Source organism: Heptranchias perlo, chromosome 12 (genome assembly GCF_035084215.1).
Source record: "Heptranchias perlo isolate sHepPer1 chromosome 12, sHepPer1.hap1, whole genome shotgun sequence".
NCBI lineage: Eukaryota > Metazoa > Chordata > Chondrichthyes > Hexanchiformes > Hexanchidae > Heptranchias > Heptranchias perlo.
The window spans coordinates 38110473-38135585 of record NC_090336.1 but is presented as its reverse complement, the minus strand read 5'-3'; the positions used below and the strand labels follow the sequence as shown (position 1 = coordinate 38135585).

Here is a 25113-nt window from a genome sequence, read left to right as displayed (position 1 = left end):
GAGAGAGTGGAGTGTGGGATCAGTGATAGAAGGAGTGAAAGAAGGAGAGAGAGAGTGGAGTGTGTGATCAGTGATAGAAGGAGTGAGAGAGGCGAGAGAGAGTGGAGTGTGTGATCAGTGATAAAAGGAGTGAGAGAGGAGAGAGAGAGTGGAGTGTGGGATCAGTGATAGAAGGAGTGAGAGAGGAGAGAGAGAGAGTGGAGTGTGGGATCAGTGATAGAAGGATTGAGAGAGGAGAGAGAGAGAGTGGAGTGTGGGATCAGTGATAGAAGGAGTGAGAGAGGAGAGAGAGAGTGGAGTGTGGGATCAGTGATATAAGGAGTGAGAGAGGAGAGAGAGAGTGGAGTGTGGGATCAGTGATAGAAGGAGTGAGAGAGGAGAGAGAGAGTGGAGTGTGGGATCAGTGATAGAAGGAGTGAGAGAGGAGAGAGAGAGTGGAGTGTGGGATCAGTGATAGAAGGAGTGAGAGAGGAGAGAGAGAGTGGAGTGTGGGATCAGTGATAAAAGTAGTGAGAGAGGCGAGAGAGAGAGTGGAGTGTGGGATCAGTGATAGAAGGAGTGAGAGAGGAGAGGGAGAGTGGAGTGTGGGATCAGTGATAGAAGGAGTGAGAGAGGAGAGAGAGAGTGGAGTGTGGGATCAGTGATAGAAGGAGTGAGAGAGGAGAGAGAGAGTGGAATGTGGGATCAGTGATGGAAGGAGTTAGAGAGGAGAGAGAGAGTGGAGTGTGGGATCAGTGATAACAGGAGTGAGAGAGGAGAGAGAGAGTGGAGTGTGGGATCAGTGATAGAAGGAGAGAGAGTGGAGTGTGGGATCAGTGATAAAAGGAGTGAGAGAGGAGAGAGAGAGTGGAGTGTGGGATCAGTGATAGAAGGAGTGAGAGAGGAGAGAGAGAGTGGAGTGTGGGATCAGTGATAGAAGGAGTGAGAGAGGAGAGAGAGAGTGGAGTGTGGGATCAGTGATAGAAGGAGTGAGAGAGGAGAGAGAGAGTGGAGTGTGGGATCAGTGATAAAAGGAGTGAGAGAGGAGAGGGAGAGTGGAGTGTGGGATCAGTGATAGAAGGAGTGAGAGAGGAGAGAGAGAGTGGAGTGTGGGATCAGTGATAGAAGGAGTGAGAGAGGAGAGAGAGAGTGGAATGTGGGATCAGTGATGGAAGGAGTGAGAGAGGAGAGAGAGAGTGGAGTGTGGGATCAGTGATAAAAGGAGTGAGAGAGGAGAGAGAGAGTGGAGTGTGGGATCAGTGAAAGACGGAGAGAGAGAGTGGAGTGTGGGATCAGTGATAAAACGAGTGAGAGAGGAGAGAGAGAGTGGAGTGTGAGATCAGTGATAAAAGGAGTGAGAGAGGAGAGAGAGAGTGGAGTGTGGGATCAGTGATAAAAGGAGTGAGAGAGGCGAGAGAGAGTGGAGTGTGGGATCAGTGATAGAAGGAGTGAGAGAGGAGAGAGAGAGTGGAGTGTGGGATCAGTGATAAAAGGAGTGAGAGAGGAGAGAGAGAGTGGAGTGTGGGATCAGTGATAGAAGGAGTGAGAGTGGAGAGAGAGAGTGGAGTGTGGGATCAGTGATAGAAGGAGTGAGAGAGGAGAGTGAGAGTGGAGTGTGGGATCAGTGATAGAAGGAGTGAGAGAGGAGAGAGAGAGTGGAGTGTGGGATCAGTGATAGAAGGAGTGAGAGAGGAGAGAGAGAGTGGAGTGTGGGATCAGTGATAAAAGGAGTGAGAGAGGAGAGAGAGAGTGGAGTGTGGGATCAGTGATAGAAGGAGTGAGAGAGGAGAGAGAGAGTGGAGTGTGGGATCAGTGATAGAAGGAGTGAGAGAGGAGACCGAGAGTGGAGTGTGGGATCAGTGATAGAAGGAGTGAGAGAGGAGAGAGAGAGTGGAGTGTGGGATCAGTGATAAAAGGAGTGAGAGAGGAGACCGAGAGTGCAGTGTGGGATCAGTGATAGAAGGAGTGAGAGAGGAGAGAGAGAGTGGAGTGTGGGATCAGTGATAGAAGGAGTGAGAGAGGAGAGAGAGAGTGGAGTGTGGGATCAGTGATAAAAGGAGTGAGAGAGGAGAGAGAGAGTGGAGTGTGGGATCAGTGAAAGAAGGAGAGAGAGAGTGGAGTGTGGGATCAGTGATAAAAGGAGTGAGAGAGGAGAGAGAGAGTGGAGTGTGAGATCAGTGATAAAAGGAGTGAGAGAGGAGAGAGAGAGTGGAACGTGGGATCAGTGATAAAAGGAGTGAGAGAGGAGACCGAGAGTGGAGTGTGGGATCAGTGATAAAAGGAGTGAGAGAGGCGAGAGAGAGTGGAGTGTGGGATCAGTGATAGAAGGAGTGAGAGAGGAGAGAGAGAGTGGAGTGTGGGATCAGTGACAGAAGGAGTGAGAGAGGAGAGAGAGAGTGGAGTGTGGGATCAGTGATAAAAGGAGTGAGAGAGGAGAGAGAGAGTGGAACTTGGGATCAGTGATAGAAGGAGTGAGAGAGGAGAGAGAGAGTGGAGTGTGGGATCAGTGATAGAAGGAGTGAGAGAGGAGAGAGAGAGTGGAGTGTGGGATCAGTGATAAAAGGAGTGAGAGAGGAGAGAGAGAGTGGAGTGTGGGATCAGTGATAAAAGGAGTGAGAGAGGAGAGAGAGAGTGGAGTGTGGGATCAGTGATAGAAGGAGTGAGAGAGGAGAGAGAGAGTGGAGTGTGGGATCAGTGATAGAAGGAGTGAGAGAGGAGAGAGAGAGTGGAGTGTGGGATCAATGATAGAAGGAGTGAGAGAGGAGAGAGAGAGTGGAGTGTGGGATCAGTGATAAAAGGAGTGAGAGAGGAGACCGAGAGTGGAGTGTGGGATCAGTGATCGAAGGAGTGAGAGAGGAGAGAGAGAGTGGAGTGTGGGATCAGTGATAGAAGGAGTGAGAGAGGAGAGAGAGAGTGGAGTGTGGGATCAGTGATAAAAGGAGTGAGAGAGGAGAGAGAGAGTGGAGTGTGGGATCAGTGAAAGAAGGAGAGAGAGAGTGGAGTGTGGGATCAGTGATAAAAGGAGTGAGAGAGGAGAGAGAGAGTGGAGTGTGGGATCAGTGAAAGAAGGAGAGAGAGAGTGGAGTGTGGGATCAGTGATAAAAGGAGTGAGAGAGGAGAGAGAGAGTGGAGTGTGGGATCAGTGATAGAAGGAGTGAGAGAGGAGAGAGAGAGTGGAGTGTGAGATCAGTGATAAAAGGAGTGAGAGAGGAGAGAGAGAGTGGAACGTGGGATCAGTGATAAAAGGAGTGAGAGAGGAGACCGAGAGTGGAGTGTGGGATCAGTGATAAAAGGAGTGAGAGAGGCGAGAGAGAGTGGAGTGTGGGATCAGTGATAGAAGGAGTGAGAGAGGAGAGAGAGAGTGGAGTGTGGGATCAGTGATAGAAGGAGTGAGAGAGGAGAGAGAGAGTGGAGTGTGGGATCAGTGATAAAAGGAGTGAGAGAGGAGAGAGAGAGTGGAGTGTGGGATCAGTGATAGAAGGAGTGAGAGAGGAGAGAGAGAGAGTGGAGTGTGGGATCAGTGATAGAAGGAGTGAGAGAGGCGAGAGAGAGAGTGGAGTGTGGGATCAGTGATAGAAGGAGTGAGAGAGGAGAGAGAGAGTGGAGTGTGGGATCAGTGATAGAAGGAGTGAGAGAGGAGAGAGAGAGTGGAGTGTGGGATCAGTGATAAAAGGAGTGAGAGAGGAGAGAGAGAGTGGAGTGTGGGATCAGTGATAAAAGGAGTGAGAGAGGAGAGAGAGAGTGGAGTGTGGGATCAGTGATAAAAGGAGTGAGAGAGGAGAGAGAGAGTGGAACTTGGGATCAGTGATAGAAGGAGTGAGAGAGGAGAGAGAGAGTGGAGTGTGGGATCAGTGATAGAAGGAGTGAGAGAGGAGAGAGAGAGAGTGGAGTGTGGGATCAGTGATAAAAGGAGTGAGAGAGGAGAGAGAGAGTGGAGTGTGGGATCAGTGATAAAAGGAGTGAGAGAGGAGAGAGAGAGTGGAGTGTGGGATCAGTGATAGAAGGAGTGAGAGAGGAGAGAGAGAGTGGAGTGTGGGATCAGTGATAGAAGGAGTGAGAGAGGAGAGAGAGAGTGGAGTGTGGGATCAGTGATAGAAGGAGTGAGAGAGGAGAGAGAGAGTGGAGTGTGGGATCAGTGATAAAAGGAGTGAGAGAGGAGAGAGAGAGTGGAGTGTGGGATCATTGATAAAAGGAGTGAGAGAGGAGAGAGAGAGTGGAGTGTGGGATCATTGATAAAAGGAGTGAGAGAGGAGAGAGAGAGTGGAGTGTGGCATCAGTGATAGAAGGAGTGAGAGAGGAGAGAGAGAGTGGAGTGTGGGATCAGTGATAGAAGGAGTGAGAGAGGAGAGAGTGAGTGGAGTGTGGGATCAGTGATAGAAGGAGTGAGAGAGGAGAGAGAGAGTGGAGTGTGGGATCAGTGATAAAAGGAGTGAGAGAGGAGACCGAGAGTGGAGTGTGGGATCAGTGATAAAAGGAGTGAGAGAGGAGAGAGAGAGTGGAGTGTGGGATCAGTGATAGAAGGAGTGAGAGAGGAGACCGAGAGTGGAGTGTGGGATCAGTGATCGAAGGAGTGAGAGAGGAGAGAGAGAGTGGAGTGTGGGATCAGTGATAAAAGGAGTGAGAGAGGAGAGAGAGAGTGGAGTGTGGGATCAGTGAAAGAAGGAGTGAGAGAGGAGAGAGAGAGTGGAGTGTGGGATCAGTGATAGAAGGAGTGAGAGAGGAGAGAGAGAGTGGAGTGTGGGATCAGTGATAGAAGGAGTGAGAGAGGAGAGAGAGAGTGGAGTGTGGGATCAGTGATAGAAGGAGTGAGAGAGGAGAGAGAGAGTCGAGTGTGGGATCAGTGATAGAAGGAGTGAGAGAGGAGAGAGAAGTGAAGAAACACTTAAAGTGACGTCGGCACAAGGGAATGAGCTGATTGGTGAGTAGCTGGTGAGTGTTTTCTTTTCTGGTGAATATTTTTTTTAAGTCTTTAAGTTTATTTTTGTTATTTTATTTAATAATCTAATAAATAGAGGCATGGCAGGGCACCTCAGTCCCGTCGAATGTGCATCCTGTGCCATGTGAGAACTCCAGGATGCATCCCGTGTTCTGGACAACCACAGGTGCAGGAAGTGTCGTCAGATAGAGGAGCTCGAGCTATGGGTTTCGGAGCTTGAGCAGCAGCTGGCGTCCCTGCAGTGTATCCGCCAGGCTGAGAGCTACATGGATAGCACATTTCTGGAGGTGATCACCCACAGCTTAAGAGAGTGCAGGCAGAGAGGGACTGGTGACCGTCAGACAGACAAGGAGGACCAGGCAGGTAATGCAGGAGTCCCCTGAGGGCATCTCACTCTCTAACCAGTATTCAGTTCTGAATTCTGGTGAGGGAGAGGGTTCCTCTGAGGAGTGCAGCCAGAGACCAAGACCATAGCACCGTGGGTGGCTCAGCTGTACAGTGGGGGGGAGGAGAAAGGTCAGGAGAGCGATAGTGATAGGGGATTCTATAGTTAGGGGAACAGTCAGGCATTGCTGTGGCCGCAGACGTGATTCCAGGTTGGTATGCTGCCTCCCTGGTGCCAGGGTCAAGGATGTCACTGAGCGGCTGCAGAACATTCTGGAGGGGAGGGTGAACAGCCAGAGGTCGAGGTCCATATCGGTACCAATGACATAAGTAGAAAGAGGGGTGAGATCCTGCAGGCAGATCTTAAGGAGTTAGGAAAGAGATTAGTCAGAGTAGGAATGACAGGATAGCTAGGATGAATATGTGGCTTGAGAGATGGTGCAAGAGGGAGGGATTCAAATTCCTGGGCCATTGGAACCGGTTCTGGGGGAGGTGGGACCAGTACAAATTGGACGGTCTGCATCTGGGCGGGACTGGAACCAATGTCCTAGGGGGAGTGTTTGCTAGTGCTGTTGGGGAGGGTTTAAACTAATGTGGCAGGGGGATGGGAACCGATGCAGGAAGTCAGTGGGAAGTAAAGTGGTGACAGAAACAAAAGGCAGTAAGGGAGAGTGTACAAAACATGACCGGAAAGATGGTCTGAGAAAGCAGGGCAAAGACCAAGGGAAGTCTAGATTAAACTGCATTTATTTCAATGCAAGAAGTCTGATGGGCAAGGCAGATGAACTCAGGGCATGGATGGGTACATGGGACTGGGATGTTATAGCTGTTACTGAAACATGGCTAAGGGAGGGGCAGGACTGGCAGCTCAATGTTCCAGGGTACAGATGCTATAGGAAAGATAGAGCAGGAGGTAAGAGAGGAGGGGGAGTTGCGTTCTTGATTAGGGAGAACATCACGGCAGTAGTGAGAGGGGATATATCCGAGGGTTCGCCCACAGAGTCTATATGGGTAGAACTGAAAAATAAGAAGGGAGAGATCACTTTGATAGGATTGTACGACAGACCCCCAAATAGTCAATGGGAAATTGAGGAGCAAATATGTAAGGAGATTACAGACAGCTGCAAGAAAAATAGGGTGGTAATAGTAGGGGACTTTAACTTTCCCAAAATTGACTGGGACAGCCATAGCATTAGGGGCTTGGATGGAGAGAAATTTGTTGAGTGTATTCAGGAGGAATTTCTCATTCAGTATGTGGATGGCCCGACTAGAGAGGGGGCAAAACTTGACCTCCTCTTGGGAAATAAGGAAGGGCAGGTGACAGAAGTGTTAGTGAGGGATCACTTTGGGACCAGTGATCATAATTCCATTAGTTTTAAGATAGCTATGGAGAAGGATAGGTCTGGCCCAAAAGTTAAAATTCTAAATTGGGGAAAGGCCAATTTTGATGGTATTAGACAGGAACTTTCAGAAGTTGATTGGGAGAGTCTGTTGGCAGGCAAAGGGACGTCTGGTAAGTGGGAGGCTTTCAAAAGTGTGTTAACCAGGGTTCAGGGTAAGCACATTCCTTATAAAGTGAAGGGCAAGGCTGGTAGAAGTAGGGAACCTTGGATGACTCGGGAGATTGAGGCCCATTCAAAAAGAAGAAGGAGGCATATGACATGCATAGGCAGCTGGGATCAAGTGGATCCCTTGAAGAGTATCGAGATTGCCGGAGTAGAGTTAAGAGAGAAATCAGGAGGGCAAAAAGGGGACATGAGATTGCTTTGGCAGATAAGGCAAAGGAGAATCCAAAGAGCTTCTACAAATACATAAAGGGCAAAAGAGTAACTAGGGAGAGAGTAGGGCCTCTTAAGGATCAACAAGGTCATCTATGTGCGGAACCACAAGAGATGGGTGAGATCCTAAATGAATATTTCACACGGTATTTACGGTTGAGAAAGGCATGGATGTTAGGGAACTTGGGGAAATAAATAGTGATGTCTTGAGGAGTGTACATATTACAGAGAGGGAGGTGCTGGAAGTCTTAACACGCATCAAGGTAGATAAATCTCCGGGACCTGATGAAATGTATCCCAGGACGTTATGGGAGGTTAGGGAGGAAATTGTGGGTCCCCTAGCAGAGATATTTGAATCATCGACAGCTACAGGTGAGGTGCCTGAAGATTGGAGGGTCGCAAATGTTGTGCCTTTGTTTAAGAAGGGCGGCAGGGAAAAGCCTGGGAACGACAGACCGGTGAGCCTGACATCTGTAGTGGGTAAGTTGTTAGAGGGTATTCTGAGAGACAGGATCTACAGGCATTTGGAGAGGCAGGGACTGATTAGGAACAGTCAGCATGGTTTTGTGAGTGGAAAATCATGTCTCACGAATTTGATTGAGTTTTTTGAAGGAGTAACCAAGAAGATAGATGAGGGCTGTGCAGTAGACGTGGTCTACATGGACTTTAGCAAAGCCTTTGACAAGGTACTGCATGGTAGGTTGTTCCATAAGGTTAAATCTCACGGGATCCAAGGTGAGGTAGCCAATTGGATACAAAATTGGATTGACGACAGAAGACAGAGGGTGGTTGTAGAGGGTTGTTTTTCAAACTGGAGGCCTGTGACCAGCGGTGTGCCTCAGGGATCGGTGCTGGGTCCGCTGTTATTTGTTATTTATATTAATTATTTGGATGAGAATTTAGGAGGCATGGTTAGTAAGTTTGCAGATGACACCAAGATTGGTGGCATTGTGGACAGTGAAGAAGGTTATCTAGGATTGCAACGGGATCTTGATAAATTGGGCCAGTGGGCCGATGAATGGCAGATGGAGTTTAATTTAGATAAATGTGAGTTGATGCATTTTGGTAGATCGAATCGGGCCAGGACCTACTCCGTTAATGGTAGGGCGTTGGGGAGAGTTATAGAACAAAGAGATCTAGGAGTACAGGTTCATAGCTCCTTGAAAGTGGAGTCACAGGTGGATAGGGTGGTGAAGAAGGCTTGGTTTCATTGGTCAGAACATTGAATACAGGAGTTGGGATGTCTTGTTGAAGTTGTACAAGACATTAGTAAGGCCACATTTGGAATACTGTGTACAGTTCTGGTCACCCTATTATAGAAAGGATATTATTAAACTAGAAAGAGTGCAGAAAAGATTTACTAGGATGCTACCGGGACTTGATGGTTTGACTTATAGGGAGAGGTTGGATAGACTGAGACTTTTTTCCCTGGAGAGTAGGAGGTTTAGGGGTGATCTTATAGAAGTCTATAAAATAATGAGGGGCATAGATAAGGTCGATAGTCAAAATCTTTTCCCAAAGGTAGAGGAGTCTATAACAAGGGGGCATAGATTTAAGGTGAGAGGGGAGAGATACAAAAGGGTCCAGAGGGGCAATTTTTTCACTCAAAGCGTGGTGAGTGTCTGGAACGAGCTGCCAGAGGCAGTAGTAGAGGCGGGTACAATTTTGTCTTTTAAAAAGCATTTGGACAGTTACATGGGTAAGATGGGTATAGAGGGATATGGGCCAAGTGCAGGCAATTGGGACTAGCTTAGTGGTATAAACTGGGCGACATGGACATGTTGGGCCGCAGGGCCTGTTTCCATGTTGTAAACTTCTATGATTCTATGATTCTATTAATAAGCAGGACCTCAAAGGTAGTAGTCTCCGGATTACTGCCGGTGCCACGCGCTAGTGAATATAGAAATAGGAGGATAGAGCAGATGAATGCGTGGCTGGAGAGATGGTGCAGGCGGGAGGGCTTTAGATTCCTGGGGCATTGGGACCAGTTCTGGGGGAGGTGGGACCTGTACAGGCCGGACGGGTTGCACCTCAACGGAAATGGGACCAATGTCCTCGCGGGGAGGTTCGCTAGTGCTGTGGTGGGGGGTTTAAACTAATTTGGCAGAGGAATGGGCACCGGGATGTAGCATTGGAAAGGAGAAACAAGGTGCACGAAGGATTGGGAGAGAAAGATAGCACTAGAATAAGAAATAGTATGGTTTTAGGTGGGAGCAGACTAAGAGAGAGTACAAGAAAGTCTAAGATAGGTTTACAGTGCATGTGTGTAAACGCACGAAGCGTAGTGAACAAGGTTGGAGAGCTGCAAACGCAATTAGCCACATGGGAATATGATGTTGTGGCGATAACAGAGACCTGGCTCAAAAAAGGGCAGGATTGGGTACTAAATATTCCTGGATACAAGGTGTTCGGGAAAGATAGGGAAGGAAAGAAAGGGGGTAGGGGGGGGGTGGTGGCAGTATTGATTAAGGAGAATATTGCAGTGCTGGAGAGAGAGGATGTTCTGAAGGGGTCAAGGACTGAATCTATTTGGTTAGAGTTAAGAAACAATAGAGGTGCCAAAAGAACCAAAGGTGACATGAGGATAAACTTTTTTACACAGCGAGTGGTTAGGATCTGGAATGCACTGCCCGAGGGGGTGGTGGAGGCAGATTCAATCATGGCTTTCAAAAGGGAACTGGATAAGCACTTGAAAGGAAAAAATTTGCAGGGCTACGGGGATAGGGCGAGGGAATGGGACTAGCTGGATTGTTCTTGCATAGAGCCGGCACGGCCTCATTGGGCCAAATGGCCTCCTTCCGTGCTGTAACCTTTCTATGATTCTATGATTCTATTCTATGATTTCCTTGGAGAAGACTATCTCGGACATCTTGCATATAAGAGTGTTGATGGAGTAGAGAAAGGTGAAGATGCAGCTCAACTCAAACTTCGGGTTAGTACTAGTCACCTTCTTTGATCCCTTCTCAATCACAGTCATACAGACAGACACACACCGCAGAAACATCACTCGGGATCACTGCTCTTCAAGTGGTGCACACTTCTGTACTGGACTGAATTGATCTGGTGCTATAATGCAAGGTCAGCTTATTTAAGTCTTAGCATGATGCTCTTGGCATATAGCACATTGTGGTGTTGGGCGCACACAAGAGCCAAGGGGCAGGATATCTACCACCAGCAACATGTAAAGGTTGCTGGTCATCCTCAAAGGGGAGCTGGCTCAAAATTCCAAAAATGTTACAAGCAAGGCACAGAGACAGATGAGGTCAAGCTTTAAGATGCAGTCTGTAAATTCATTTCTAGCAGCTGAACAGCTTATTTTATTAACAATTACAAAACACCAAAGAACCACAGAAATAGGTTCAAACAAATAGAGCAGCAACTGGCAGCAAGTCACTCTAAGCTAAAGGACCGTAAATGTTGGAAGAGGCTTCCCCTGCAGCATCCATTTCATTTGGGTGCTTAGCATTTGGAGTGTTATTCAGACATCCAAATGCATTATGGGCATTACGCAATGATCCCCTAACTTACATAACATTGTGCTCACAATGAGCCTAACACATGGTAAATGCACAGGCTCCTGATGCACACACGAGCATCAGGGCTCCCTTTATCAGGCACTCTACACACCAGATTCCTAGTAGACCTCAGGCCTTGGTGCCAGCTCTCAATGCACTGCAGCACGTTGAGTGCTGAAGACCGCACTATCGTCCCCACAGTTAGTTTCTTGTAACACAAGCTTTGTTTGAAGATGTGTTTTGCAGACAGAATCCTAACATATATTCCTTTTCTGTCTTTGTAGGCCTGGAAGAGCAACCTGCCAGCACTGTCATTGGTCCAGAACAAGAGAGCACCTTGCAGCATCCTGCATCTCTTTCACCAACATTTACAAATACCAGCACAGCTAAACACATCCTGTAGGGTGCAATGAGCAAGCTTGGGAAGGTAGCAGTGGGGAAGTCACAATTCACTGGTGAGGAGGAGCAAGTGGTGGTGGCAGAGGAGGGGCAAGAATCTACTGCATGGATGGCCACGTGGCTGTCATCATCGGCCTATAGTTTGAGAAATTCAGCAATGTGGGAACATTGGACGGCTGTGTCGTATTGCTATTCAGCAAGAAAGGAGGTGAAAGTGCTAGAGGTGCTACCTGATGCACGAGTTAATTTTTTGATACATGTCTGGGCAACGATGATACTGCAGTTGATCTTTATGCTAGCCTGGATGGAGATGGAAGCATAAAAGTCCAGGGCATTGGTGACCTTCACTCCGACTGAAAGTGCCATCCTTATGGCTGCAATGCTCTTGCAGCAGATGGGACAGCTTTGAAACTAGCATCCTGCTGACCCAAGAGCTTGCAAAGAATGTTCCTCTTGATTGCCAAGGATTATGGACATGGTTACTGGTATAATGACAGGTGCAAGCAGTGTGCTTTTGGTGTCTGCTAATCTCATTCGCTAGTCTTCTTTCCTCTTATACCACTTCAACCATGAAATACTGTATTTGGACACTTCAAAATCAACCTACATCATTAATTTTACCTTGACTTCCTGAACATCAGGGGACTTTGTACCTTGCACTTAGATGCTCTGTCCTTCTTGTTCTCCTGTGAATTGGTCTTGGAAGAGCTCCATTTTTATGTGCCTTCTCTTTTTTTATATGATCCTGTTCTGCCAAACTCTTGTAAATGCCAGTGATTTAGTGAACCATAATTAGCTATTTTTTAGGTTTGCCTTATGAATTACCTACAGTTCTGACAAAATAAACAGAGAAATACGTACAAAAACATTTAATATTCTTAATTAAAACTGACAAAAAACTAAATAACACAACCCAATACTAAAAATGTACTGTAAAAGTGGAAATTTAAAAATGACTTAAAAAGCCCTTCCCCCTTTAAGAGCCCCATTGCACAAGGAGCTTTCCTTAGGCTCAGTCCAAAGCAAATAGCATGATTCTGGTGGAGAAAAGAAAGGTATCCGCATCTTCACTCAATGTAAATATTTAAAAATAACTTGGTGTCCTTTAATGAGGCTTACACACATCACATGTGAGAGCATTCTTAGGCAGGAATATTATGGCCAGAATATAATACGTACTCAGAATTGCGTGAGAAACAGGCCTAAGGCCTGATTGCCTGATTTTCTGACATGATTCACACAAGTACAACCGGCGAAGCAGATTGGAAATTCTACCATATTAATTCAAGGGATAAGACATAGATACTCCTCCCAGTCATAGTTAGTACATGAAACATTAGTCCAAGGCAGTACACAAGAGATAAACTGAGAGATAATAAAATGTTAGTGGGAAGGAGGGACAGCTTGCCGGAGAGCAAAACACAGGCAATAGAATCATGTGAAGGCAGAATTGAATGTTGCCTCATCTCAAAAAGCTGAGGAGACTTGCTTAAATATAACTTATAGGATTATAAGATCAAATCCTCACAGACAACAGGGCTAATTGTTCTCCTGTTTTACTATATTGTTTCACTGCCGCTGTGTCTAGCAATTTGAGAACACTGGCTCCAGTGTCTGAACACTGATTAGAAAATGAAATCCCAGCTTAGTGTCTTAGCCTGAAGTGATTTCTGCTTTGTGTGTGTGTTATTTTGTGGCGGCTTCCAGAGCTATCAATGATACAGGCGCTTATTAAAGTTTAATGTTCTTATGGGGACAGTGCAGAGATCACTCAGAGTTATATATTAAAACCCTGATCAGGTAAGGAGGGCAATCAGGAAGGCATAGTATGGCTGAAGGACAAGGTCCATTCACCAAAGTGATCCTTATTAATTAACGTACACTGTCAGCCCAGTAATGGCATAATCACTTGTACACCCAAAAAGGAGCTAGGTTAATCACAATGATATGTGAACGAGATTGTTATCAGAAATGGTTCTGCTCTCTTCATTATAGCAAAACAAACAAAACCTCTTAAGATTCAATAACTGCAGTGATGAAAACTAAAAGGGGGAAAACCAGGTTCATTTTTATCACTTTATAAATGTTTCTTTACTCTAAAATATAGGGAGATAATTATTGAGTTGGGAGCGGAGTGTTAGCATTGGCACAGACCTGGGTCAGGTTGACTTTCATTCTCATGATCCAAATTGTATATTGAACCTGAAAGAGCAAGGAAAATAACCGGAGCAAATAAAAAGAATCTAAAACAAAGTAAAGCACATTTTCTGGATAGAACTTAACATTAATTAATTGCTTACCTATTCAGCCATTATAATAGGCTGATGAACACCAGGTATGGGAAAGCTAATGATTACCGACAGATCCTGAAAGGCTAGTAACAGAACAGAAAGACAAATAACTTTAAGGGCACTAGAGGACACTGTTACTCTATGGCTATGGAAAGGCTATACTGAGTGAGCAAAAATAATTTTCACATTGAAGGAAATCTGAGTATTTATTCACAATTATTTAAGGAAGCAATAGCCAAACAATAGATGCAAGAAGTTCACCAAGGAACATATTGAACACAAGAGTTTAGAAAATAATAATATTTTGTTGAACCATCCAAAAGAATCACAGAGGTGACAGTGAGCAGAATGAGGAGGGCTGTATGTTAGAGGATCAAACAAGCAGAGAGAAGCAAGGAGAACAGGGAAAAATGTGTAGAAATGAAAACAGCAAGGAGAAGACCTGTTACGACCAGAGTCATGGTGTAGGTCGGTAAGGATGTTATGCAAGATATTTTAGGTTCTAAATTGAAAAGGGGTTTTAGGAAGATTCATGTCCTTTTTCAACTGTTTAACCTTTATTTGTGGGGATCTATTAGTCCAAAAGTAACAATAATAGTGGGGAAACAAGGGGATTAAAATATGTGGCCAGTATGCTAAGAATTAATTGTAGGGCAGTTTTGGAATAAGTTATTCAGAACCAGTGGGAGAACTTGCACAACTCTCGGGGAGAACCTACCAACCGGAAATGACCATCTCTCCCAGATGTGTGGCTGATTATAAAAATAAAATGCATTTTTGCATCTTAAGCTTCATTGTAGATTGTGCGTGGCTGAGCAATCTGAAAGTTGTAACATACAATGGGGCTAATTTTGATCCCTCTGTGAAACCATTTCTTGGCGGGAACGTGGCATTACTGAGCTTGAAATTACTAAGAGATTTACTGGCCATTGCAGGCAACATCCGGCTCACTCCCATTTTGGTCCAGGCCAGGAAATAAGCAGACAAGGATCCTGCAGGAGCCTCATTAACTTATGTAGATCAGGTCTGATGAAGCAGACAGAATCTCAGTGCCATTTCAGAGTTCCAATGGGCGGTGTGCGCATGGCAAGAGGTGGCCAGCCAAATAGGTGCCCATGGGTCATGGGTGCAAATGGTAAAGATGTTCTCTGGGCTGAAGAAGAAGGCCAAGGAGGGTTGTTTAAACTGTTCTCACTCAAAGGAAGGGAATGCCTGTACAATGCATGCACCAAGCACCGAGCCCACAACATAGTGCCATATCAGCAATGCACCCCTCACATCTCACCACTGCTCCACACTACCATGTCTGTAAAGCTGCAGCTTGATGGCTGCCAACAGGAAAGGCTTCCTTTACCTCATGTAACTGATGCATGTTTTGTCACCCAGTCACCCGTGACTCCTCAAACTACTTGCAAGCTCTGTACTCATCTTTTTGCAGCAAGTGGAATGTAGGCTGGTCACTGGGATGCCTGCAGAAAGCAACTGTTTGGTCTGTTTTTCAAGAAAAAACTGGCCATAAGAAGCAGGAGCAAAACTGCACTGGTGGTGGACCAGCCAACCTGTGCTGCCTCACTTGCCATGTATTGGTACATTTACTACATGACCCATGCTAACAAATGTGCACTTTCTCTTTGCGTAGGTGACTCTTAAGATAATGCAGCTGGTACTAAGGATGAATGGGAAGCTGGTCTATTACATGAGCACATTTCAAAGACTCCTCAGCACACAGGCACCAGCATGGAAATATCCATTTCAGGGGAATCAGGGAGAGTCAGCGGGGAGCACCTGTTGAAGCACCCAGCACCAGTCAGGAAGAGTAAGTGGAAGTGGCAGCAACCAAGCAACAACAAGAGTAAGGGAGGCCAAGGGCCATCCGTCCAGTCTGCCTCATCCTTGAAATAGCATTGGCACAGTAGATTGACACAAGATAGAGGCATCATGGCTGCTGCCGGGTTATTGTGCATTCACCTGCATTATTCTGACACAACCTGTGATGGACTGAAAGTCTTTCTAATTCATATATGCCACAGGGTTGTTGTTAATGGACTTTGTGCCTTTTGTACACCATTATATGAGACACTTTAGGGAGTTCTGCCATATGGTAAATGTACTGTACCCTCTCTTACTGTCACTCCCTTTCCATGGGTAAAGTACAAAGTTGTTGCCCCGGCAAACAAGGTTTCAGTGACCTCCTTGATGCATTGATGGACCAAAGTCTGACCAATGTGGCAAATATCACCAATGGTGACTTGAAAGAATCTAGTGGCATAAAAGTCCAATGGTGTGGTGACTATCATGGCAACGGGCAGGGCTGTTGATGTGCCGGATCTTATTTGCAGATCAGGCTCCAGTAGGTTGCACAACAGGCTCCCTCATGACACAGAGACAGCAAAGGCTTGTTTCCTCAGACTTGGCCAAATAGCTGTGCTAACTATGTGCTGAAAACATAGTTTCTGTGCCGAATCCGAGTAGCCGCCAGACACCTGAGTTGCAAGTACAGCTGCCTCTTATCCCTTTGCCTGAATTCCTTTGCTTCCTGTTAATCCATGGCAGCCATTGACCCAATGGAATGTCCATATAGAGCAGAGTAGTTAGAGCCGAGGTTGACAGCTGGTGGCAGCAACTGTGGCTGGAGCTCTGTGCAAAAGAACTCCTGTATTGCAGAAAAATCAGCAAACAGTAGAAATAAAACTATTCAAAAAGCAATAATACAGAATCAGCAGTCTGACAAGTTAAAAACTGCAGCATAAATATACTTCCCAAAAACCAATCTCAGCTTCATGAATGAATGTTCTGCAACAAACTGCATTGAAGTGACCAAGCGCCCATTTTAAACATGTGAGGAGTGCGCACAGAGCAGTTCTCCAAGAAAAGACAGAGAATACATCGTGAGATTAATTTCAGGTCTAAAATAAGGCCTGTGCACACTTCTAACACAGCCTCGAAAAACCTTTAAATTCTTCTGCCACTAAATCTGGAGTGCAATGCTGCTGGCACTCGAGCTCACTGCTTCATTCCACACTGTACACACACTGGCTGCAAGAGGCCATTTCCCCAAATGCCTTATCAGGAAATTTCCCCTTATACAAAGGCTACAGAAGAAATTGGTCAAAGCTCAAGATATCATGAAAATACCGATTAAGAAGGATTGGATCAGTCCTTCCGCCTTTGCACTGAGTGAATTCAACCTTCATCTAAATTCTCCAGGCCCCTTTTCTGATAACTTCTCTGTCCTCAGTTAACCTCACCCACACCTACCCCCTCGATCTTGCTATCATGCGGGGCCTCACCATCTTTGAGGTTTCACTCACCGACAGAGCCATCTCCAATCAGTTCCTCATCTCCCTCGCCATCCCTCTGCTCACTCAAGCCTGAGAGCATAGACTCTAGCACATCATTGGTACCAGAGAGTTCAGCTGCCTCAGCACTACTATCTGAACGCCCTCTCTAAATCCCTTCACCTCACTATTTCTGTCTTTATAAGCCTCCTCATTACCTATTTCACTCTTCTATTACTGCTCAGCATCCATTACACCTTTGTGAAGCACCTTTGGGCATTGTACTATATTAAAGGTGCTATATAAATGTATGTTGTTGTTACATAGAATTACATAGAATTACTTAGAACGTACAGCATAGAAACAAACCATTCGGCCCAACAGGTCCATGCCAGTGTTTATGCTCCACACGAACCTTCTCCCTCCTTACTTCATCTAACCCTATCAGGATACTCTTCTATTCCTTTCTCCTTGTGTGTTTATCTAGCTTCCCTTTAAATGCATCTATGCTAGTCACCTCAACTACTCCTTGTGGTAGGGAGTTCCACATTCTAACCAATCTCTGGGTAAAGACAGTTCTCCTGAATTCCCAATTGGATTTATTAGAAATTATCTAGATATCATGAAAATACCGATTAAGAAGGATTGGATCAGTCCTTTCGCCCTAGTTCTGGTCTCCCCCGCAAGTGGAAGCATCTTCTCCACCTCTACCCTATCAAACCCCTTCATAATCTTAAAGACCTCTATCAGGTCACCCCTCAGTCTTCTCTTTTCTGGGGAAAAGAGCCCCAGCCTGCTCAATATTTCCTGATTGGTAAAACCTCTCAGTTCTGGTATCATTCTAGTAAATCTTTTTTGCACCTTCTCCAGTGCCTCTATATCCATTTTATAATATGGCGACCAGAACTGTTTACAGTATTCCAAGTGTGGTCCAACCAAGGTTCTATACAAGTTTAACATAACTTCTCTGCTTTTCAATTCTATTCCACTAGAAATGAACCCCAGTGCTCTGTTTGCACTTTTTATGACTTTATTAACCTGCGTTGCTACTTTTAATGATTTGCGAATCTGTACCCCTAGATCCCTTTGTCTCTCTACCCCATTTAGACACTTATTTCCAAGGAGTAGGTGGCCTTATTTTTCCTACCAACATGCACCACCTCATACTTAGAATCATAGAATCATAGAATGGTTACAGCACAGAAGGAAGTCATTTGGCTTGTCGAGCCTGTGCCGGCTCTCTGCAAGAGCAATCCAGCTAGTCCCACTCACCCGCCCTTTCCCTGTAGCCCTGCAAATTTTTTTCCTTCAAGTACTTATCCAATTCCCTTTTGAAAACCACTATTGAATCTGCCTCCGCAACCCTTTCAGGCAGTGTATTCCAGATCATAACCACTCGCTGTGTAAAATAGTTTTTCCTCATGTCATCGTTGGTTCTTTTGCCAATCATCTTAAATCTGTGTCCTCTGGTTCTCGACCCTTCCGCCAATGGAACAGTTTCTCTCTGTCTACTCTGTCTAGACCCCTCATTGACCACCTCTATCAAATCTCCCCTCAACCTGCTCTGCTCTAAAGAGAACAACCCCAGCTTCTCCAGCGTATCCACATCACTGAAGTCCCTCGTCCCTGGAAGTATTCTAGTAAATCTCTTCTGCACCCCCTCTAAGGCCTTCACATCCTTCCTAAAGTGCGGTGCCCAGAATTGGACACAATATTCCAGTTGTGGCCGAACCAGTGTTTTATAAAGGTTCATTGTAACCTCCTTGCTTTTGTACTCTATTCCTCTATTTATAAAGCCCAGGACCCTGTATGCTTTTTTAACCGTTTTCTCAGCCTGCTCTGCCATCTTCAGTGATTTGTGCACATATACTCACAGGTCTCTCCATTCCTGCAACCCTTTAGAATTGTACCCTTCAGTTTAAAGTGCCTCTTCCCGTTCTTCCTACCAAAATATATCATCTCCCACTTCTCTGCGTTAAATTTCATTTGCCACGTGTCCGCCCGTTCAACCAGCCTGTCTATGTCCTTTTGAAGTCTATCACTATCCCCCTCACTGTTGACTACACTTCCAAGTTTTGTGTCATCTGCAAATTTTGAAATTGTGCCCTGTACACCTAAGTCCAAGTCATTAATATATATCAAGAAAAGCAGTAGTCCCAGCACCGACCCCTGGGGAACACCACTGTATACCTTCCTCCAGTCTGAAAAACAACCGTTCACCACTACTCTCTATTTCCTGTCACTTAGTCACTTAGCGAAGTGATCTATCCAAGTGAAATTCATTTGCCAATTGCATGCCCATTCTACAAGTTTATTAATGCCTTCCTGTATTTTGTCGCAGTCCTCCTTGGTATTAACTATACCCCCCAATTTGGTGTCATCCGCAAATTTTGAAATTGTACTTCCGATTCCCGAATCCAAATTGTTTATGTAAATGGTGAATAATGGTGTTCCCAGCACCGATCCTTGTGGAACACCACTTCCCACTTCTTGCTAGTCTGAATAGCTACCCTTAACCCTTACTCTCTGTTGTTTTATAGCCAACTTGCTATCCATTCTGCTACTTGTACCCTGACTCCACTTAATCATGAGTCTACTATGTGGTACCTTATCGAAGGCCTTTTGAAAATCCAAATATATTACATCGACTGCATTACCCTTGTCTACCCTTTCTATTACTTCTTCAAAGAATTCAATAAGTTTGGTCAAGCATAACCTTCCCTTTTGAAATCCATGATGACTATTCTTTATTATATTTTCGGTTTCTAGATGTTTTTCTATTACATCTTTGAGTAAGGATTCCATTATCTTTCCTACCACCGACGTTAAGCTAATGGGTCTATAGTTCCCTGGACTGGTTCTATCTCACTTTTAAAATATAGGAATGTAAACTCACCACAGCATGTTGATGGATGCTGTGGTGAGTTTACATGTTAACTTCTGAGATATGGGTTTGAACACAGCCTGGTCTGGCGGGATGTGTGGTTCCTTTCTCTGCCTACTGTAATGGTCCTACATGAAATGAATTTGGATCAATTCCAAACCAATTCCTGTGGGCAAAACTTGGTGATAAATTGATAAGCTGATTTGGTGAGTAGTGATGACTGCATGTCACACTGGTGTAGTAGAGGCACTCTGCTAAAGGCAAGGGGTGGGAGCTTTGATGCGCAGCTGGCTGTGCTGTACATGAGTGCTCATCTCCAGCACGTCACTCACCTTGATAAAGTGAAAAATTAATTTAAAAACTATTTTGAGAATGGATTAAAACCAAAATCCAAATTTAAACAAAAACATGTTTGTCTTGCATATTGTTTTGTACAATGATAATTTATGAGTGCGTTGATTGGTCCGTGGGAACGGCCAATCAGTGAAAATCATTGTATATTCATGGATGACATCAGAAAGCAGCTTCAAACCTTCCCAAACTTGACAGAATTGGGAGGTATTTTTAAATACCGACCTGGTTATGGCAGACTGTTTGAAAGACTTCATTTTGCTCAACACAAAAAAAGAGAAAGATTTTATTGAATTAAAAATGTTCTACCTATTTACTTTATCAGTGTGGAAACATTTCATTTTATTGAAATTGAAAGATTTTTTAAAAAAACATTTGATTCCTATTTATTAAAACTAATAGACAAACAACAACAACAACAACAACAACATGCATTTTTAAAGTGCCTTTAACGTAGTAAAACATCCCAAGGCGCTTTACAGGAGCGTTATCAAACAAAATTTGACACTGGGCCACATAAGGAGATATTAGAACAGGTGAAAACTTGCTCAAAGAGGTAGGTTTTAAGTAGCACCTTAAGGGAGGCGGAGAGGTTTAGGGAGAGAATTCCAGAGCTTAGGGCCTAGGCAGCTGATGGCATGGCTGCCAATGGTGGAGTGATTAAAATTGGGAATGCGCAAGGACACCAAACTAGTCCAAACCAATATTTTTCTCGGCTTTCTCCATGTGCAATGCTATGAGAAATCAACTAGCATAATCTAATTCAATAATTATCACCAATTCAGGATTCATATTATATTGAGACAAGAGACTGCACAAGGCAATTAGGTAGTAATGTTGCTTCCGGGGAAGCTTATGAAAATGAAGGATAATTCCTGTGCAGAGGGCAAGTCCATGGGAAAATTGGTATATTGAATTCTCAGGAAATTGTATCAGTCTGAACGACCAACATGTCCCCTGCATTTAGAAACAAATGTAACATGTTACCTGAATATAAGGAGATGCAAGAACGAAATTTCAGCTTTGGAAATTCAGAAAATCATTACATGATCCCTTCAAGGCCCCCTTCTCCCTGAGCAGATGGACAGTAGAATTTTATTATGTACTTAATACTACCAGCATCCAGCCATTTGAAGCTACACAAGGCAATTCAGTCCAAACGATTAGTTCTACTTAGATTTAATCAGGCAATTATTTCAGTCCCAAACAAATAAGACAAAGATCCCATACAACATGGGAACTATAACCACATATCCCTCCTCAGGATCAATTTCATGGAAGATATATTTGAAAGGTTAACGGGGGTTTATTAAGTGGGATTTGTAAAAATAAAATTGTTGTTCAGCAGACAGTATCTTTTGAATGTTATGAAGGAAGCGAGATCTAGGGGGCCTTATGCACCTCTTTGTGCAGAAAAGAAACACTCAGCACAACTCACACATAGAATCACAAAATGATACAGCACAGAAGGAGGCCATTCAGCCCATTGAGCCTGTGCTGGCTCTTTGAAAGAGCTAAGCAAATAATTCCCACTCCCCTGTTCTTCCCCATAGCCCTGCAGATTTCTCCCCTTCAAGTATTTATCCAACTCACTTTTGAGTGTTACTATTGAATCTGCTTCCACCACCCTTTCAGGCAGCGCATTCCAGATCATTACAACTCGCTGCGTAAAAAAATTTCTCCCTATCTCACCAATTTTGCCAATCAACTTAGATCTGTGTCCTCTGGTTACCGCCCTTTTGCCACTGGAAACAGTTTCTCCTCACTTACTCTATCAAAACCCTGCATGATTTTGAACACCTAGAATCATAGAATTGTACAGCACAGAAGGAGGCTATTTGGCCCATCATGCCTGTGCTGGCTCTTTGAAAGAGTTATCCAATTAGTCTCACTCACCCCTGCTCTTTCCCCATAGGCCTTGCAAATATTTCCTTTTCAAGTATTTATCCAATTCCCTTTTGAAAGTTACTATTGAATCTTCTTCCAGCACCCTTTCAGGCAGTGTGTTCCATAGTGACAGAATATGCAGGACTTTTGAAAGCAAAATATGTATACTGAATATATTTCACAGCATCAATACACGACCAGGGTCCAACATCGTGAACTGGGTAAGGCCAATTACCTACCTGTTTTTGAATTCTTGAGGGACCTTAACTAGATATCCACTATACCCATCTGATCTACACACAGTGAAAACAATGGGAGAGGGGCTCTCCCCCAGTGTTTCAATGGGCAACCTCTATTAAACCTCCCCTTAACCTTCTCTAAGCAGAACAACCCAGCTTCTCCAGTCTCTCCACGTAACTGAAGTCCCGCATCCCTGGTACCATTCTAGTAAATCTCCTCTGCACCCTCCCTAAGACCTTGACATCCTTCCTAAAGTGTGGTGCCCAGAATTGGACACAATGGGCATGATTTTTACATGGAGCCGGGAACTCAGTGGGTGGGTAGATAATTGCATGGGAAACCCGGAAGTAATTTGAGCGTGTCGAAATTTGCGATCATAACTAAATTGAAGGCACTTAATTTTACTTCCGGGTTTCTCGTCTCCAAGCTGCGTAGCGAGCACACTGCGCACCCACATGATGCGATCTGAGGTCTACTATTTAAAGGGCCAATGTAAAGATGGATTTTGGAGGAGAAAGGAGGAAATAAAGGTATGGAAGCAAATAGAGGAAAGGCAGCACCCAGGTTTTCGGACGCATCCCTCGAAGTACTGCTGGGTGTTGTGAGAAGCAGGAGGGAGGTCTTCTACCCAAGTGATCGGAGGAAGAAACCTGGTTCTGCCACCAAGAAGGTGTGGCTGGAGGTGGCAGAAGAGGTCAGCAGCGGGAGCACAGAGCCTATATCTTGGCTGCAGTGCAGGAAGCATTTGAATGACCAAACCAGGTCAGGAAAAGTGAGTAAGTTTGTGAATCGCCCATATCCTGTGTAGTGCAACACCGCCCACCCCCCCCACCCCCCACTCTGTGTTGGCACACCTACTCCATCACATCACTCCTCACATCCACTTAAGTTTCAACATCAACCATCCTTCACTTTCCATGTACTTTCTCAACTCCCCATTTGTGCACCCACCACTGCCACTCACCCCAATCCTGATGCAATGTGATGTATCGGTCTGATAGCCACCCTCTAATGCACCTGTTTCATAGTCAGCCTCACCCAAAGCAATACATCCACTGGGAGAATACGGCACCTTCGGTCACTCACAGGTCTGTTCTTTCTCCCCTTGTAGGAGAAGAGAGCGCAAAATACAAGGGAGAGGATGAGGTGGGCCACCACAATAGTCCAGTTCACAGATGTGGAGAAGGAGACCATGGAAGTAAGTGGGACAGTTGCATCCCTATCCATCGGAGATGGAGAGACTGGGAACCTGCAGATGGCTGGTGACAGAACTTTAACATCCTTCACACACATGATAAATTTATTTCATCAATGAGTGAACTCTGACAGACTGTGGTGATTGGAAAGATTGCCACTTTGCCGATGAATAATTAATATCTGTTGTCTTCCAGGGCCTACACGAGTTCAAGAAGAATGTGGCGAGATGGAAGATATCGATTCCTCAGAGAATCTCATTCCTTCTGAGGGTGCACTGTCACAGGACATACGGCATGCCAGAGCAGATACTGGCACTTTGGTGGGTCCTGTTAGCCAGATAGTTGGCTTGTCACCTGGTGATTCACCACGCACAAGTGAACATGAGCAGATACTGATGGCGGGGGCAGCTGTGGTGAGTCTACGTTGGAAGGCGCACTCCTCTCCATGCACTGCTCAGCTGGACACAGATGCTGAACCTCGAGGGCCTTCGTTGAGAAGGAGAATGATTGAAGTACAGATTCAGCTTTGCGATGTACTGGAAAAAGTGCCACGCAGAGTCGTAGGAGTGATGTGGCGCTGGCCCGGGAGAGGGATGATGGCGAAAGGGGACATGGAAGTGAGAACGCCACTCGAAGCGATTCCATGTCTCCCCTGTTTCCCCCCCCCCCCCCCCCTCAACCAGTACACAAAATGCTGGCTCCTCGCCCGATGGCCGAGTCTGCCCCTGCACAGGTGCAGGTGGAGAACTCTTTGATGGGGCCTTAGGCCAAAAGCATCTCAGCAGTCAGGACAGGGATCTGAGCAGCCTGCCTCTACCTCTGCTGAAGCCACAGGGGATGCACCACATAGAAGCGGTAGAAAGTGTAAGGTTAAGCAATTGTAGTTCCCCATGGGTATGTACAAAGGTGATTGAAGAAATGTTATGTTGTTAATTTATCTTTTTTTATATATTGGCACTTTAAATTTATTGAGTATCACTTTCATGTCTTGGCCATTATTGCATTCCGAGTATAAAGTCGCCCTTTCATTTGCTTCATCATGAATGCCAATACATGATGATACCCATTGGATGGCTGTGCGTGGTTGAAGGACTGTTTTGTGCGAGTTGGGGGGGTGGTGGTGGTGTTTATGATGGCGACGCTGGTTGTGGTTGTTCCAGACAGCCTGAGTATCTCAAATTCTTTATTTTGCAATTCTCATGATGAGAACCTGTTAGAGATGAGGGCACCCCTGGCATCACGGGCAGCAATGTGTACAGCTGGTCTGGCAATTGGTGCTCTACATTCATTTTCCTCATCCTATTCCTCAATGTTGCCACCAGCAGAGGATGGTTGACGAGCGCTGTCATTGTCCTTTACCTATAAACCTCTCTGCTGCGCTATGTTGTGCAGGTCGCAGCACACGATTGTTCTGGGCACCCTCGATGGCGAGTACTGAAGGGCTCCCCCAGATATATCCAGGCACCTTCAATATGCCTATGGCTTGCTCAATGACACACCTACTGGTTATGTCGCTCTGGTTGTTTGTGCCTTGTTTCTCACAGGTGTCACAAGCCACGTTTGTAGGAGGTATCCCTTGTCTCCGACAAGCCAGCCCTTAAGTCTGTCTCCTGTCTGGAAGAGGTGTGGAACATTGAACTGATGCAAAATGAATGAATCATGATAGCTGCCAGGGAATCTGGCGCACACCTGCAGAAATCTCTTCTGGTGTTCACACACCAGCTGCGCATCGATGGAGTGCTAGCCCTTTCGGTTTATGAAGACTCTTGGCTCAAGTGATGGTCCTCGGATTGTTATGTCTGTGCAATCGATTGCACCCATGAGAAGCCAGCCAGAGAGGTGAAACCCACTGATATCGTTGTGGGGGAAGTTCACGTAGTCGGACACCCTGGCAAACAAGCCATCTGTCAACTGCCTTATACACTATGTGCAGATGATTGATACACCCTGGAGATATCACCGGTGGCACCTTGGTTGGATCTTGAGGTGAAGAAA

At 45.4% G+C, this 25113-nt stretch overlaps 1 protein-coding gene across 2 annotated transcripts in view; it reads left to right on the top strand.

Annotated features, from left to right (window-relative positions):
- Positions 1-25113, top strand: part of syt19 (synaptotagmin XIX) — a 155624-nt gene that overhangs the window by 118886 nt on the left and 11625 nt on the right. The window contains exon 7 of one of the 2 annotated variants that reach the window (XM_067993998.1): positions 10877-11836. The exons of the other annotated variant lie outside the window; for it this stretch is intronic. Within the exon in view, the coding sequence (XP_067850099.1) occupies positions 10877-10995 (119 nt within the window). The 3' untranslated portion in view covers positions 10996-11836. Of the gene's footprint in view, positions 1-10876; positions 11837-25113 lie in introns of those variants that run through there. 2 annotated transcript variants of the gene reach the window in all.